We start from the raw sequence: 17,548 nt of genomic DNA, 5'->3' as shown, positions 1-17,548 counted from the left end.
CTTATACCACAAATTAATTTGACCTTACAAGCTTAATTTGTTTTGACAGAAACAGAACTTGTCTTCAGTATTTTACACACATAATATTTAAGTGAACAAAGTTTGATAACATGACCTTTTCTTAAATGTTACAATAGCTGAAGAAGCCCACTGTCATGGTCTGCGTCTGCGTCTTTCCCCATGTGTCTCCTTATGTTTCTCCATCCCTCTCTAGATTCCCTTTTGTGTTCTCTTAGCACCCTCATGTGTCTTTTGTCTGCTTCTCTGTTATGTGTCTTAAGTTGTAGCCCTTTAAAATAATTCCTCCCAGGTCCTGTGTCATCCAGTCATCCTCAGCCCCTCTAGTTGTAGCTCCAGCCTCGTGTTCCCCAGCTCAGTATATGTGTGTGTGAGTTTATGTGTGTGTGTGTGTGTGTGTGTGTGTGTGTGTGTGTGTGTGTGTTTGTTTGTCCTTCCCAGTCAGGTCTGGTGTCCTGCTCTGCTCCTCTCCTCATTAGTGATTTCACCTGTGCCAGTTCTTCACACACCTGCTCCTCGTCTCCTATCACTCCAGCCCCAGTGTATAAAGCCTCTCCTTGTCTCATTGTTCTTGTCGGTCCATTGTTGTTTGTCAGCGTTGTTGTGTTATTCTGTCAGTCTCGTCTCGCCTTGGATTACTTGTGTTCTTGGTCTTCTTGGATTCTCTAGAGTTTTGGATCTCCAGATCGTTATCTGGAATTTTGGACTACTGGCTCCCTGCCTTGGAATTATTATTTTTGTTTCATCCTTCAAATAAAGGATTTTTCTTTATAAAATCTTCTGCCTCGTTCATCCTGGGTTACTGCATTTTGGGTCCTACCAACCTCTCAACGTGACACCCACTGAGTTTAACATATACATTTTATTGACAATAACAACACAAAACAGAAAATATTTGCTGTGGAACCAGCTGATCGTATCAGGCTTCCTCCTGTTCTTTCTTCTTTTCCTGACAAAACTCTGCAGAGAATAAAAAAGGAAACATGGAGTACCACTTTCATGGTGATCAATAAACGAATTAATGGTTCAAGCTAGGGTTCAAATTTGAAGCACAACTGAAAGCAATATCAGGTGTTGGCCTCAGGTCACTTCATACAAACAGCATCATGTGTGAACACGTCTCTGACCTGCTTTCCCATTGTAGCGGAAGCTTATCTCCACATTGAACTTCAGACACTCGGCGATCCTTCTGTGATCACTCGCAGCAGCTTTCAGCTCATCAGCATCCAGGTGTTTCCCCTCACTTCCTGCATCAGAGAGGACAACAGGAAGTCAGCAAACTTCCCTGCAGTAGTGGATCTGATCACAAATCTGGTGGAGGGTTTTAAAAACAGAAAAGGCCTGTAGTTGTAAAGCACGTTTTTATGGATCTCACACATTCACACGCTGGTGGGGATAAGCTACGATGCAACTACAGCTGCCCTGGGGCTGCCAAGCGCTGGCGCCACCTGTCCTTCTGACCACCATCATCAGACAAGGTGGGTTAAGTGTCTTGTCCAAGGACACAACAGCAGCATTCTCTGGGGATCGAACCTGCAACCTTACAATTACTGGACAACCTCCTGAGCTACTGCTGTCCCTATTGTGCATTTCTTCAATTTGACATGATGGCAAAGACACAAATGAAAACATGTTTATGGTAAATATGAATAACATGAAATAATCTTAAGTGACCAAAAAAAAACAACAACAACAACAACAACAAATGACAAAAAGAACAAAATGTCAAGAATAAAAATATAAAATGCACAAACCTCAAAGTAAAACTATAAAAACAAAGTATCATCATAAATATAATTTTTGAGAATGAGAGTGAAATTTTATTTGATATGTCAGATTAAACATTATTATTGTGTTTTGGTTCAACATAATGAAATGGAAGAAACTGTGCTTATAATGTTTAAAAACTAATAATTCTCTTCAGCTGGTTAACTGTTTACAAATTAAAAACAAAAGCATTAAAAACAGTTTAACCCATTGTAGTTGATTATTTTGTCACCTTTTTATCTGTTTTTGTTAGAATTATTGATTCAGCCAGCTTCGTTTTCCCTGTTAATCAGTGATTTAGATGTTTCCTGTTGTGGTTTATCTTACTGTAGATGAGCAGGATTCTTCCCGGCATTCCCTCAAACACTCCGTGGTAGACGATGATCAGACAGTGGGGGCAGGTCTGATAGACATCTGCTCGACCTTTGTCGTCATACGGAACCACCACACCCTCAAACTCCCGCACGCCTTCAGGAAAAACACCCAGAGACAAGAAACCAGGAAAAGATATGAGGTCATGACCCTTCACCACCAGATTCATCATAATTCATCTACTTTTAACCCACTAAGCTCATGAGAAACAGTAAAAGGAGATGACCTGCTTGGTCTTTTGTGCACCAGGACTCTGCCCGTTTGGACTCACCTGTGTTGTCCAGAAGGAGGGAGTGGTTGGACGTCTCAGGGTCAGGAATGGACAGGTTGCCACGGAAGATGAGACATTTTCCAGCTCTGGAAAATGCAAAATCTACTTTTTTACTAAACGCAGGTGAAAACCAGGTGTTGCGCTCTGATAAATCTAACTAAATCCCAACTAAAGTAATCTGAGTACTGCACAAAAATAAAAAAAAAACACATCTATTTTACTCCAAACTTACACTAGGTTTCTTTCAGTGAACATGAAGCTCTCATTATTGTCTTTGAGGTGTATCACAGTGATGGAGCTATTAGTAATTTTCATTAATTCTTCTCCACGTGGATAATCTGAGAAGGACTCCACCAGAACCCACCTCATGCCCGACAACTGACAGAACAAATAAGAGTTACTTAAATCCTACAGAAAAGCAGCAAAACGTGAGCAATAGCACAGAAATACCAGATCGGACCCCACCTTGTGTAAGGCTGACTGCTGCATCCTCTCAGGCAAGTTGCATTCTTCAGCTGCAGATGGAGCGCTGCAGCTCAGCAGCATCAGAACCAGCAGATCTGCTCTGAACTGAACCTGCATTGTGGATCAGCAGCTGTAGCACCAGAGGAAGTGGCAGCGAGCTGATTGGAGTCTTTTATGAAAGCTTACCTGGAAATCTGCCAGTTTAAAGTGTCTGTTTGCTTTTTGTACAAAAGAAACGGGCAGACGTCATGGATCTGATAACATCTGGACCTTGAACACCCAACAAACTGACCCTTTCCAGTTACTGTAGAAATGGATCAATAGTTTTTAAATTTCTCTTGTATTTCTGGGTGTTTGACTGTACTGATGGATTTAAGACTAAAATGAAAACATTCACTGCTTTTGCCTGACAAAATTGAAATTTTAATGTCGATTTTTATGATAATTTTGTATTCTTTTTATGTTTGTGGTCATTTAACATGTTCTTATACTTGCTAATATTTGTCTTGTTTTGATTTTATAATCATGGATTTTTAAATATGACTAAATTTGGTGTTTCTGTTGTCATTTTTGAAGCTTTATTTTGAATTTATTATGGTTTGTTTGACATAGAAAGTCAAGCAAGCCTGCAACAAACAGGAATTCTACTAAAAAGGCCTTTTGGTGAAGGACTATAATGTTTTTGAGTTTGTAGAGTTCACAAAAATCTCATGAACCAGTTAACAATTTTGATTAAAACTCCTAGAAAGTTACCACATGGTGTTCGTCTACAGCTGATTAACTTGTGGGGTGTAATCCATTAAAAATGGTCGCCAAAGCTAATCAACTTGTGAAAAAAAGAAAAATAAAAGTCAGATTTGACCGAAAATAGCTACAACTCCTTTTTAAACCATTAAATGAGTTTGGTTTGAAAAAGGTACGGTTAAAAAAAAACTTTTTAGTCTTTTTTTGTTGTTTTAATATTAGTTTAGTGAATATTTCATGTTTTTATGTCTGTTTTGTATTTCTTTTGTGTAAATTCATCAACTTTTAATAGTTTGTCTCAATAAAAAATGCATCTTCTTTATTTATAATCACTTTGGGGTTTATTTGACATTTGATGTCATTCCTTCATTGGTAGTTTTGTCTTTTTAGTGTCTGTGAGTGAGATTTGGGTCATTTTGTTTCTCCTATTAAATTTAATGACAGACACGGTGATCTCTCATCAATCTCTATTAAGAAATCTGTTTTCCCTCCTTAAATCTCAGTGAACTTTGACCTCCTTTCAACAGTAGTTTCTTAAAAGTGAGTCTGGCTTTTCAGATTTAGCTGAAATATTTTAAATTATTCATTTATTATTCAGAAGTTTTAAGGAAACAGATTTTTGAGGGGAATTAATGTTGTTCATTAACAGAGAAAAGTAAGGGGTGAACATGACGTTCCTATGGATGTTAAAGACAAACAGTTCCACAGCCCACGGTTTGTTTGTCTGTTAGATCAGTGATGTCAAGCAGCTCTTTCCATAACTTTAAAGGATCACAACCTGATTAGAAAACCAGATAAAAATCAAAGAAAACTCAAAGTCGATGGTATAAATTTTTATCAGTGAGGGAAAAAATATTAAATTTAAAATATTTAGTCATTTAATGACCTGAAACAAGAGAAAGTAATTTCCTATCAACCAATGTGGTTGTGTACCCTAGGCTCCGCCTCCTTCTGTCTGATTTGATGCTGCTTCCTGGGTCATAACAAATCACTTGATTGCCACACCCCCGTTATTTGTGTAGGCTTGACTGCTTTGTAAAGTAAGCTAACCTTTTTTTCAGATTGTCTGTTTCATTCCAGTTCTCTCCTGTTTTTCTGGAGTTAGTTAAATTAAACATTTAGTCAGATTTTTTAGGAATTGGCATAAAATAAACAGAAAATGTCATCTTGTCTCTTTCACTATCTGTGAAAGGCGCTATATAAATAAACTTTTACTTACTTACTTACTTCCGAGATGTATGCTAGTCCCTCTCATCGCCAAGGCCAGCCAGGGGACGTGACACAAGAAACCAAAAAAGTTCTGTTTAAATGTTTATTAAGAACACAAAAGAGCATTTCAGATCTATTTTGTTATATTTTTATTTTAAGCATTTCAAATTCACATTTAGGCACACACACTTAAAAAGGGACAGAAGCACTAAAGAGACAGAATTTGTTGATTTGTTCCAGATGAAAGTGGTGAAAAAAATCAAGTTACACGTCTGAATAAATACCAACAGAAAGATTGGAACAAAGGTTATCCAAACTAATTGAAAATACATTTTTTTTTTCATGTTTGTCAGGTTGGATTCTGAACTCTGATGTGAAACAGAACTGCCATCGGGTTTCTTTTATGAGTTAAAGCTGCAGAAATCGTGTGAATGTTATTTATATTTTTAATAGAATAAGAGGCCTTTTCATGTTCCTGCGTGCTGAAACCCTTTCACGTTATACATGTTTTATTTAAATACTTATTTGATCTAACCATGCCTCAAACACCAGGTTAGACACTTCAACATATGATTAGTATGCTATTAAGGTCCTGGATATCTACAAGTTTATGTCACAATACTGCTTTGTGTGAATTTTGTTAATGTACTGTCCCACTGAGCTCTCTACCAACATCAGTGTTTAAGAACAACTTCCAGAACTGTAATTAAACACAGCCATGCGGAAATGGAAGGAATGACGCAGATTATTTGATCAGAGGAAGTTTGTGTTCATCGCCTGTTGCTATGGCGACTGCTTCCCTGTGCTCTGTCGCTGCCGCCGCTGTGACCCGTCGCTGACATCACTTCCTCCAAAAAACTGATGGAAAGGGGAAGACAGAGAGGCACCAGAATGATTTTAAGGTTTGGGGAAAAAAATTAAAATGGTTTTTGAAGTTTTGAATTGTTGCCAGGATGTAAACAAACAAAAAAACTAAAATTTGTATTCTTAAACTTTAGCTAAAGCATCGAAGATTAGTGCTTTTTATCAAAAATTGTTAAACCATTTAAGAATAAAAGAAAAAACAACTGTGGAATATTTCAGTATTTAAATCCACTCAGTAGAAGTCAGGAGTTCCACAGGGATCTGTTCCAGGGTCACTTTTTTATTTCTATGTAGTCCTTGAGAAGTTCTCATAAATAATAAGGAAAGTTTGTAGTAACAATCCAATACCTCTTAGTGTTGTGGATGGAGCTTCCTCCCAGAACAATGCGAACTCCAGGTGTGGTCCGGTTCAGGTTGTAAACAGTCAGAGCTTCTTCATATGTGGCTCCACCAATCAGAAACACCACAATGTCCTGAGGCCTGCAAAGACATTTTTATCATGGAGCTTTGTGAACACCTTTCTCAAGAGTGTGTGTGTTACCTGTATAAGGTGTTTTGTTATTTATAGGAGGCACATGTTACATATGGTCTGGATGAACTGCTAAGGTGCATTTTGTATCTAATATTAAAGGTAACTGTTAACTGTTCCCTTTTGCTCAGGTGTATTAATAAAATGTTTCAAAGTGTGCATCACGTTAGCTCTTCCTTCAGGGTTCACAAAATGCTGTGTATCAGACAGGTGTGTGTGTTTTCATTTAAATGTTTTTTCACGTGTGTTAAGTCAGTATTTCGCTGGGCAGTGAATGTTGGTAGCCAACTGTAAATAGGATTTACCAGGGAGTTTTCTAAATGTCTGAACAAATTTTAAGGGTAACCATTAACATACAGAGCCTGGTGAAATGACAGGTTTGACTCATCTCTCAGGCCGGAGCTACCTGTCTCTGAGGCTGCTGGGTCCCAGGTATGGAAACTGGCTGTCTTTAAGTCGACCTTTAATCAGCTGATCCAGAGTGTCGTGAAGTAGAGGTTGATGCTGCGTGTACACGTTCTCAACACCCTAAAAACAAAAGCTTGGATTTCTGCATGGGTTTTCCATCAGAAAACTGGTCATTTTAACACCTAAATATCGGCTAAAACAGATTATTCTTTCATTCACGATGGAAAGATATGAATAATAATGACTCTTAAAGACAAATTCAACTATTTTGATGCCAGATTTGACCATGTGGGTTAGGGCTGGGCGATATGGCAAAAATAGAATATCACGATTTTTCCAATATCTTATCACGATTTCAATTTTATCACGATTTTTTATCCATGAATAGCATAACTTCAATTGTGTATTAAAGAAGAGAAACATTGAATAAACAAACATTTATTCATGTTAGGGATAATCAGCACAGTGCTAACACACTTATATATTAAACTCACACCAGAGATGATAAAAGCCCTGAGAGAAACAATTACAAAAATCAGTTTTTTTTCGTTTTTCAAGTAACTTAACATAAATTAAAATCGTAAACATATTTAAAGTGCAAACATGTCAATTGCAAACGTATTGTGCAAACATGAACTTGTTCAAAATACTATGTAGCTCCCAGTTGCTCATGTAGTGGATAGTTAAGCTCAAATACGGCTCTGATGTGCGGCTGGACCAGAGATCGCTTGTGGTAGCAAATAACTGAGCATTCTGAATATTTTCTGCAACTCTCACTTTGCATTCAGCGTACATGCGTGGAATGGCGGTGTTCGAAAAACACTTGCGGCTGGAAAACTCGTAGCGCGGATCCAATGTTTTTATCATGTTCTTAAATCCCACTCCTACTGTTCGCACGGGACACAAATCTTTAACCAAGTGGTACGTCACTGCATCGGTCACGCTGTTCCATCGTCTGCTGTCTCTGTCGTAGGGAGAGTTTTGTGAGTGTTTCTGTTTGCGTTTGCTGCCTGGAAGAAGCACTAGCCGCTGCCGCCGCAGGCTTTTTAGCTTTAGCTGCCAGATGGCTCTCATTGTATTGTTTGGGATGCCTTCTTTTCAAGTGATTAAACAAGTTTGTGGTGTTGCCATCACTTGCCTTGACGCTCTCCTTGCAAATGACGTTTCGCTGCTCTTTGTCATCTGGTGAAAAACCAAACCAGTTCCATATAATGGACGAGGCGTTCCTCTTCGGAACGAGAACCTCGTTGTCGCTCTCAGCCGCGGCCGAAGCCATGTTTGTTCACACACAGGTGAAAACAAGCGGGGCACTAATACATTACTATGACTCACTCTGATTGGTTAAGGGTCAAACAAAGGCGTGTCATTCGCCGGAGGTAAGTTCCCTTTTCACTCAGAGGCAGAATTTCAACAGCAGAGCTGTGAATCGTGATAAAAAGGTCTCTCAAAAATGACAGACCGTCAGATGTGTAGATCGTAAAACGGTCTAAAATCGCCCAGCCCTAATGTGGGTGTTTTTTCTATACCTTGAATCCTTTGAAGAACTGCTTGGTGATGGCAACGGCGTCTGTTGGTGAGATGAGGTCACTTCCTCGGATTCTCTTCCCACCGTACTCCACCACAGACTGGACCATCTGTCAGGAGACACACATTAATCTGGTGCCTTCCAGATGTGAAACACATTAAAGTATTCTGACTCCACAGGCGTGAGCTAGACCAACAGGAACAGGGATTACCCTGCGGTAGCGTTCGGACACTCCTCTTCTGCTCAGTTCGTCCATCAGAGACGGGAGGATGCTGCTGCTGTGGCGCTCGTATCGCAAAGCGTAGAGCATGACGAGACGGATGGCGTCCAGCTCCGCGACACGAGGATTCTGCAGCAGCCGTCGGACGTTCTGAGAGAAAACACACGTCAGCCTTTTTTTTTTTTTTGTTCTGATGAAATTAAGATTTATGGTTTTAATCATCAGAAAGGGGCTCAGGTGTGGACGAAACTGTTGTTACCTGCTGAGCATTGGAGTGGTCGTTCTGACAGGCCAGCTCCTGCTCCACCTCCGACACCTCCATCAGCTGTCGCTCTGCCACCAGCCGGGAAAGCTCACCCACCACCGTCACATGTTTGGACACAGTGCCCGACATCTTCTTAAACTGAGGGTAATTATCTACAAATGCCTGCGGGAATGAGATTGAGCACTCAAAGGTCTGGACCAGACTCAGCAGCTCTTAGTGAAGACTAGATCCATCTCTAACCTTCATATCAGAAATGGATTCCAGCTTTTGTTGCCCTTTAGGTTTCTTTTTCTGGAAATCCTCCATCAGGTTCTTTATGTTGGTTCCGATCTCTCCAAAGTTCATGTACAAGTTCTAATGCAGAGAAAGACGTTTATTTATTTATTACTGATGACCTGGTGTTTTTTGAGTTTGGTTTTATTTTCTGAAAACAACTCGACAACAGATGCAACGTACTTTTGATTTTAACCTGTAAAAAGTCATTTAGAAAACTACTCCTAGTTAGAAGCTAAAACACACAGAGAGGTGTTGTCATTAATGTAGCAGCTCACACATCCTAGGGCTCAAAAACCAATCAGATCCATAAAACTGTCATCTGTCTCGACTCACGTTGGCGTAAAACTCGTCATGTTCTGCAGACAGAACCACCTCTCGCAGGTCTTTGTTGATTCCTGGGACTCTGGACAAGTCGATCCGGTTGTTGTTCAGACCCAGCAGCTCATGGACCATCGCTTGGTACGTCCACTGTAACACACACCGACATCTGATTAGAGAAGGAGCTGCAGATGGTACCAGACAGTGTTGGGAAAGTTCGTTTAAAAAACTAACTAGTTCATAGTTAGGTTCATACGTTTTAAAACGAACTAGTTTGTTTCTTAGTTCATAGTTTAACAAATTTTGAACTAAGTTCACTGTTCTAAAAACAAACTAGTTCATAGTTCTTTTTCTCGTATAAATAACTTATGAAATACTTTTCCAATAGTTCAGTCCACACTCATACCCAGCTGCAGGTTTTACCCTACAGTATATCCTCAATAACACAAGGAAAACATTATTTGAACAGTCTTAAGAACCAGGCTGAGGTAGCAAACTCAAAGTGCAACATTAAAAGTGCAAAACATTAAAAAATTAATAATCTTTCAGTTAAGTCCTGTTTAAATTTTTCTGAATGAACTTCGACTCCTGCACACAGCATAGACATAGAAGAGTAGACGCTGCACCAACCGCTACTGCCTATGTTTGGCCGCATTTGCGGGTTCTACTTTTTATAAACTAACAGGATGTTTTAGCTAGGCTTTAGCTCTGGAAAAGCTCCGTGGAGATCTGGAGCTAGAACGGTGAAAGAACGCGTTCAAAAACCTGTTCACGCACGCCAGGACGAACGCACTCACTTTTACGTTCGTCAGGCAAAATACGAAAGAGTTCAGTTCACGTTTACGAAAAAACAAACAAATTCACGAACGATCGTTCAATGAACACATTCGGGCACAACACTGGTACCAGAACTGTTTTATGTTCAGATTATTTTAAGTCCAGGATTAAAGGTGCATTATGTAGAAGTGAAGTAAAAACTACATTCTGTGGCAAAATTTGGTTACTGCAACCACTTAAAACACCTCTGGAGCTTACTGCCATCCCTCATCAAATCACAACCATCGGCGCTGCAGTACTAGCTCGCAGGAGACACGACAACCCCACACTCACTGATAGTAAACAGTTGCGTCCCTCCTTCCTTTGTTTTGAAAGGAGAAAAACTGACAATCCCTGCAGGCAGCTGGATATGAAATATGTTCCAGTAAAATCTTCCTTCCAAAATGACTGAAACATCAGACTCTTTGGATTTTCTCACAGTAAAATTCTCACTACATTCTTACATAATGCACCTTTAAAATTAATACACTGTACATGAGAGGAAAGAGAGACAGCAAAACCTAGATTTCAGATTTACAGTTTAAACAAACGGATCTTACTTCATTATTTGTTTATTATCGTTACTTTTTTCATTGTATTATTGTGGTTTAAGCAATAACTTGCAAAAATATCATGGAAAACACTAAAAGACAATTAATGCTTAATCTAGATCTCCAACTGGGTGTGAAAAAATAACACACACACACACACACACACACACACACACACACACACACACACACACACACACATACATATACATACATATATATATATATATATATATATATATATATATATATATATGTATGTATATGTATGTGTGTGTGTGTGTGATATGTGTGTGTGTGTGTGTGTGTATTAGGGGCTGCATGACTTAATTTTTTTAAGTCGAGTCAAGTAATGAAAATCGAGTCGACTTTGACTAGTCGTTGATGACGTCACACACCTGAAGGGGTGGGGTGGGGGGTTTGCTGGAGTTTTTGACAATTAAAATTGCGCCCATATTTTCAAAGTTAAACACATTTCTTTTAACAGCGGTAGTTTCTGCTTCAGCCCTCTCCCCCTCCCCCTGCGCAGAGGCCGCAAACTCACTAATGCGCCTGCAGCCTCTCAGAGTTCCTGCTGCTCTAAACATTAAAATAAGTATTTCCTTTTCTGTTCCTTGTTGCAACCACAAGGTACAAAAACTAACTTGTTTTTATTTGACTTTTTCTGTCCTGTCTGTTTATTATCTTCCTGCATCTCCTCTCAGTCCTAAAGAAAAACTGCTACCTGGGTTCATATATATTCACCTTATGAGTTACCTTTGAACTGCAGTTCTAAAAGATCTACCGATCGCAAAAACAGCAGAGTGCTCGCCGGCCGCGTCAGTTAGGTGCGTCACCGGAGGACAAAACAGGTGATGTGCCCCGATCCACAGCAGCCAATCAGGCACAAATAAAAGACAGAAAACATAAAAGGAAATGTGGCGACATGAACGATCGCGTGTTAAATTTGTTTTTGAGGTGGCGACACCTAATTTGATAATGTTACTGTGGCCGTGCTCAGGACGCAGATGTCTGGAGCGAGTCAACGATCAGAGCTTTGCATGTGCAAGCTGGTTAAGGTTAGGATGGGGGTGAGGGGAAGGTTAAATTGCAAGAGGGTAAAGGTCACAATTTGGTTAAATGTCCGTTTTATCGCGGGTGTCAGTACCGACGCTCTGGCACAGCGCGTCGCCTCCGCCTCCCGACGCGCAGGGGCTCATCACCTGCTGTCTCGCTTATTATCACATGACAGTGACTAGTCGATGACAGGCATAAAAAGTCACTACAGAGCAGTGAAGTCGACTAGTTCATACAACCCCTAGTGTGTATACACACACACACATATACATATGTATATATATATATATACATACATATATATATATATATACATATATATATGTGTGTGTGTGTATATGTGTCTATTAAAACAATTGATAACTGTAAAAGAAATAAGAAAAAATGCTTATAAAATATATTGAAATTATTAAAAACTTGCTGATATTAGAGAAATTATACTTCAAATCCTAAATTTTTCATAAAAGTATGAAAAAATAGTTCATTTAAAATACTACTACTGCTAGTACTACTAATACTAATGATAATAATAATCTTACAAATATAACATTTTAATTCAAAACAAATTTTCTAAACAAATTTTTTTAAATGCTTTAATCTTAAAAGTTTATTACTAAATAAACTATAGTTAAATCCAGGGTTTACAGCTTGATTTCTGGTTGATCACCTGGTTGAGCAGCGGTGTGATGGCGTCGTCGCTTCGGTCGAGAATCAGCAGGAGAGGAGGAACTTCAGTCTTCCTGAAGTCGAACAGCTCATATTCCTTCGTTATGATTTGCTGGGAAGAGAATAAGCAGCAACATGCCAAACTAACATGATCTATCTTTAAAATTATTTAAAAGCATTAATAAATATACTTCAAGCTTCTACAATAAACAAAATTATAATCCATGAGATTGTTTTACACATAAATTGTGCTACATTCGTGTTTTTTAAAATCTACTTGTTTTAAAGAAAAAAAGCTGTTAAAATCTAAAGAATGAAGCACTAGGACCAAACATTTCCCTCTGAAATAAGGTTCAAATGCCACCGAGGTGAACTGCCTTGTTCCAGTTTCAAAGAAAACTCGCCCATAAGTCAATGACGACTACAGACCGGTTGCCCTGACATTCCACATCATGAAGGTCCTGGGGAGACTCCTGTTGGTCCACCTGAATAAGCGAACTAGAACAAACCAGGACCCGCTGCAGTTTGCTTATCGTCATGGAGTTGGAGTTGAAGATGCCATCATCCAGCTGCTTCAACCAACCCACTGTCATCTGGACAAAGCAGGCAGCACTGTGAGGGTCATGTTCTTTGATTTCTCCAGTGCATTTAACACAATCCAGCCTGATGTACTTTGCCAGAAACTCCAGAAGACACAGGTGGGGGCCTCAACTATCGCCTGGATTAAAGACTACCTGACAAACAGACCACAGTTTGTGAGGCTGAAGAACTGCACATCAAACCAGGCGATCAGTAACATTGGAGCACCACAGGGGACTGTACCCTCACCATTCCTTTTCACCCTGTACACCTCAGACTTCCAGTACAAATCAGAGACCTGTCATCTACAGAAATACTCAGATGACTCTGCAGTTGTCGGGTGTATCAGAGATGGACAGGAAGCTGAGTACAGAGAGCTGGTGGAGCGCTTTGTGGCATGGTGTGGAAACAATCACCTGACCTTGAACGTGAACAAAACAAAGGAGATGATTTTAGACTTCAGAAGAAACAGGGTGGAGTCAAACACTGTTTCCATCATGGGAGAAGAAGTGGAGGTGGTTGAGGAATACAAATACCTCAGAGTTCACCTGGACAACAGACTGGACTGGAGAAAGAACAGCGAAGCCGTTTACAAGAAGGGACACAGCAGACTGCACTTCTTGAGGACGCGTAGGTCCTTCAGTGTCTGTAGCAAGATGCTGCAGATCTTCTACAAGTCTGTTGTTGAGAGTGTAATCTCTTCAGCCATCGTCTGTTGGGGTAGTAGCATCAGAAGCAGGGACCTGAAAAGGCTCAACAGCCTAATAAAAAAGGCTGGTTCTGTTCTGGGGACGACTGTGGAACCGCTGGAGGAGATAATGCAAAGAAGGATTCTCCAGAGAATCAAGAAAATGATGGACAACCCTGAACATTCTCTTCACAAGACTGTCCGACAACGGAAGAGTGTCTTCAGTCAGAGGCTTCTTCAGTTTCACTGCAACACTGACCGCTACTGGAGATCCTTCCTGCCAACAGCCATTGTAATATACAACAACTCTTTGATGACTTCATTATTATTATTATTCTGAGCTACTACAGCAATCAATTTCCCTCGGGGATTAATAAAGTATTTTGAATTGAATTTGAATTGAAAAGCAAACGTTACAGGATGTGTGTTAGTGGGAGTGTTGTTGTCATGGAAACCTTGACGGTCTCTGCGAGACGTTTGGACATGTCTGAGGACAGCTGGTAGCGGATCATTGGACATTTCTTTAGAGCAAGCAGGACGGAGGTCAGACCCTGAGTGCAGCGAGACAACATGGTGGGTTCCCAGCTCCGCCCCTAAAACATACAAACAAACACACATAAGCTCAGACGCATCCAGATGTGCTGCACACCAGTCGACCTTCACATGCCACAAATGTTCCAGAAGAAGCTAAATCAACATGTCACCAGCTGAAAAAGGCCACAGATGTGGTGTGTGTCAAAATAAAATGAAAAATAGCAGGACTCAAGCTGCCTAAACTATGTTTATGTATTTAGCAGACGCTTTTGTCCAAAGCGACTTACAAGTGATAATCGGCATGTTGCCCTTGAGGCTAACAACAACAATAACATCAACAACTTGACATCAATCATGGAGAGGAGGGAACAAAGGAGTGGACAGTAGAAAGGGGGACAGGTGCAGGGAAGGTGCTAGTTTAGAAGATGCTCTCTGAAGAGCAACAAACTAAACATCACACTACTTCTGATAGTTTGCATTCTGCACAAAGTGCATTATGGTGCAGTTTTAATGATGCACTTGGATCTGGCAAATCCAGATCATGTAAACAAAACCCATTTACTTCAATCTAAAAGCGTAAAATCTTGGTGTAATCATGAGCAGAGACCTCCATTTCCATGAACGTATTAAATCGATAGTGAAGTCATCATTTTGTCATCTTAAAAACAGCTAAAGTCTGTGACTTTGTGTCCCATCAAGATCTTGAAAAACATACATTCCTTTATCTCCTGCAGGGTTGATTACTGTAATGCTCTTCTCATCAGATTCCTAAAAAGTCCATTAGACAGCTTCAGCTCATTTAGCTGCCAGCGTTCTAACCAGAACTAAGAAAAGGAGCTGCATGGTGGTGCAGTGGTTAGCACTGTTGCCTCGCAGCAGGAAGGTTGCAGGTTCGAAACTCAGCTGCGGCCTTTCTGCGTGGAGTTGCGTGTTCTCCCCATGCATGCGTGGGTTTCCTCCGGGTGCTACGGTTTCCCTCACAGATCACAACATGCCCTATAGGTTATAAATTGTAAGCTGCTTTGGATAAAAGTGTCTGCTAAATAAATAAACATAAACACAAAAGGGATCACTTTACACCAAGTCTCAGGACCGTGCATTAGCTTCCAGTTCAGTAGAGAATTGATTTCAAAGCAGTATGAATTCTGTACAAGTCATTAAATGGGCCGGGCCCTAGTCACATCTCTGAAAACTATGATGTATAATCCTGGTGGGTCCCTTCGATCTGCAGATCTCCATATCCTTCAGCTGTCAAGCACCTACTGCATCAGTGTGGATGAGGGCGTGCAGAGCATTTATTTATTTGTTTTTACTGTCAGGCAGAAAGTGTAAATCATCAGTAAACTTAGTTCCTCCATCTTTCTTACCCTGGCGACTCCCTGCAGGTTGAGGGAGAATAGGTGAGGATTCACGGCAATGAAGTCTCCATAAAACTCCTGCAGAAACACACACCCCCCCACACACATATTTACACACAAACATAAAAGCTCTTGGTGTTGTATCAACATTAACAAAACAGGAAGCTAGTTTGTTTAGCACCTGAAACTCACCTGGACTTCAGCCACCACCTCCTGTTCATCAGCTTCAGCCAGAGCCTTGATCTCACTCTTACTGATCACGTTACTAAAATCTGAATTAAAAACACAGCGGTCAGCTGGTTTGATCAAATAAAACACGAAACTAGACAGTTGACATCAATGTTACTGCAGTGACATACAGATGAAGTAGACACTGTATTTTGGCTTCCTTAGTTCCTGGATCAGGTGCTCCACATTCTCCTGCAGGAAACATAAATAAAATATGAATATTATCATCAATGTGACTTTTACACAGAAGTAAGCTGCAGATTTTAGTACCTTTGTGGGACGAAGGAAGCAAATGGCTTTGAGGTGTTTCATGCTGTCTCTGTTCTGAGAGTCAATGCGTTCAAACAGGTAAACCTCCTTCTGCAGGATCTCAGACTGGGTGTACACCACACTCACTATACTGGTCTGAATACACACATGGGAAATATTTACTTTCATTCTAACTGATTTGGTGCATTTCTTACAAATACAAAATATTAGTTAAGGAAGAATATTTTAAACATATACACTGATCAATACCGAACAAATGAACACCAGTAATCATTGATGGGGTTTTTTTTGTGCCGATCATCAAAAAACTCTGAGAAAATAAGAGTTTCAGCAGCGTATGGATTAGTATTTGACTCCAACTGCTTCTTGGCTTTTAACTTTAGCTGCTAAAATAAAACCAAAATGTTTTCTGTCATCTTTTAAAATTTTGATTTATTACTGATTACTAAAAAATGTCTTGTGTTATCTTTTCATTGCCTTAAAATCTGCAACTGGTGCATGAACCGTTTGATATTTGGGATCCAAAACTTGTAAAAACAAATAAGATATGGGTTCCTATGAAACGGTCAAAACAGTTACGAACACATAGCACAACTGTAACTACCACATGCAGCATTTCACTGTAACACACGCAGTATGAAGAAGTGCGACAAGGTGTTTTGTTCTACAAATAAATAAAAATAATCTATGTTTAACTTCCGGCGTCTCACCGTCTCCTTGTCCATGAGCAGAACCTTCATCCCAGGCCCGCTGTTCTCGATCATTTTAGAAATATACTGCTTCACCGCGAGCGTCAAGTTCATGATAGCAACGCAGTGACACAACTATAATAAAAACCAAACAACTCAAATGGCAAAATCAGCTGTAGAATATTTTCTAAACTCTGTCGAGAAGATTTTAGTCTGTATCCTTTCATCTACAGAGATGTATCTCTTGTGACAACACTTCTGCGAGCCTTTTCCGGGTTTCTGACGTATAAGCGTCGTATGTACGTACGTCACGTGACCACACGTTTCTCCTTTTTTTGCATTCATAAAATGTTTACAAATAGCTGAAAAGTTGAGTTTTAATGACAAACAGAAAATATAGTGATTTCAAAGTACATTTCTCATTCAAGTGGCAGTAATACAGTAATAATGGATTTTAATTAATCGTGGTAAAGTGTATGTGTTAAAATTGCAAGTCACATGCTAGCTCTTGCTAACAAGGTTTTAGATACTTATTGACAGTAGGAAGGCAGTTTAGGCAACAGTTTTATTCAGCTTCAAGTCAAGCAAGCCCAAATGACATTAAACAAGCAAAACTGATAAAGACATTTTATTTTCTTTTTTATCTCCTTTTTTTAAACTTGATTTTTTTAAAGCTAGCTGACCATCTGTTCACTAGTTATAACTAGCAGCTGACAAAATAGCTGGTATACTATTCCGTACTTTGTGAAAAGAATTTCTGCTTTGCTATTGTTGAAATAAACTGTCTGTGTCCATTTAAAATATACTAATTTTAATTAGTGCAATTTTGTGTTTTTTTTTTGCAATCCCTAAAGCTATTTGC

At 39.6% G+C, this 17,548-nt stretch overlaps 2 protein-coding genes across 2 annotated transcripts; both read right to left on the bottom strand.

Annotated features, from left to right (window-relative positions):
• Positions 1 to 861: 861 nt before the first annotated feature.
• LOC107394468 (saxitoxin and tetrodotoxin-binding protein 1) lies at positions 862 to 3,169 on the bottom strand. Its single transcript, XM_015973407.3, has 6 exons — positions 2,894 to 3,169; positions 2,661 to 2,806; positions 2,429 to 2,514; positions 2,113 to 2,253; positions 1,146 to 1,265; positions 862 to 978 (listed from the first exon to the last, which is right to left on the bottom strand). Exons 1-6 carry the CDS (start codon positions 3,008 to 3,010, stop codon positions 938 to 940), a joined length of 651 nt encoding a protein of 216 aa, XP_015828893.3. The 5' UTR covers positions 3,011 to 3,169; the 3' UTR covers positions 862 to 937.
• A 1,809-nt stretch (positions 3,170 to 4,978) lies between these two features.
• Positions 4,979 to 16,947, bottom strand: vps45 (vacuolar protein sorting 45 homolog). The gene is made up of 15 exons (XM_054745022.2): positions 16,708 to 16,947; positions 15,998 to 16,132; positions 15,859 to 15,919; positions 15,692 to 15,771; positions 15,509 to 15,577; positions 14,063 to 14,200; positions 12,342 to 12,452; positions 9,267 to 9,401; positions 8,898 to 9,011; positions 8,652 to 8,819; positions 8,384 to 8,542; positions 8,174 to 8,281; positions 6,646 to 6,767; positions 6,059 to 6,190; positions 4,979 to 5,704 (listed from the first exon to the last, which is right to left on the bottom strand). Exons 1-15 carry the CDS (start codon positions 16,798 to 16,800, stop codon positions 5,617 to 5,619), a joined length of 1,713 nt encoding a protein of 570 aa, XP_054600997.1. The 5' UTR covers positions 16,801 to 16,947; the 3' UTR covers positions 4,979 to 5,616.
• Between the last annotated feature and the right edge of the window lie 601 nt (positions 16,948 to 17,548).

This window comes from Nothobranchius furzeri, chromosome 19 (genome assembly GCF_043380555.1).
Source record: "Nothobranchius furzeri strain GRZ-AD chromosome 19, NfurGRZ-RIMD1, whole genome shotgun sequence".
Classification (NCBI taxonomy): domain Eukaryota; kingdom Metazoa; phylum Chordata; class Actinopteri; order Cyprinodontiformes; family Nothobranchiidae; genus Nothobranchius; species Nothobranchius furzeri.
The sequence above is the reverse complement of the archived record's forward strand: the minus strand, read 5'-3'. Positions and strand labels throughout refer to the sequence as shown.

Bases quoted from the DNA above. Each gene is read 5' to 3' on its own strand.
- vps45 (XM_054745022.2), bottom strand. From the start codon at position 16,800: ATGAACTTGACGCTCGCGGTGAAGCAGTATATTTCTAAAATGATCGAG. The intron at 6,191-6,645 runs GTAGCTCCGGCC...ATGTCTTTGCAG, and splicing joins CCCAGCAGCCTCAGAGACAG to GCCTCAGGACATTGTGGTGT. The intron at 5,705-6,058 runs GTATTGGATTGT...CCTTTCCATCAG, and splicing joins TCCATCCACAACACTAAGAG to TTTTTTGGAGGAAGTGATGT.
- LOC107394468 (XM_015973407.3), bottom strand. From the start codon at position 3,010: ATGCAGGTTCAGTTCAGAGCAGATCTGCTGGTTCTGATGCTGCTGAGC. The intron at 2,515-2,660 runs GTAAGTTTGGAG...TGCATTTTCCAG, and splicing joins TTCACTGAAAGAAACCTAGT to AGCTGGAAAATGTCTCATCT. The intron at 1,266-2,112 runs GTAAGATAAACC...TCTCTGATGCAG, and splicing joins AAGAATCCTGCTCATCTACA to GAAGTGAGGGGAAACACCTG.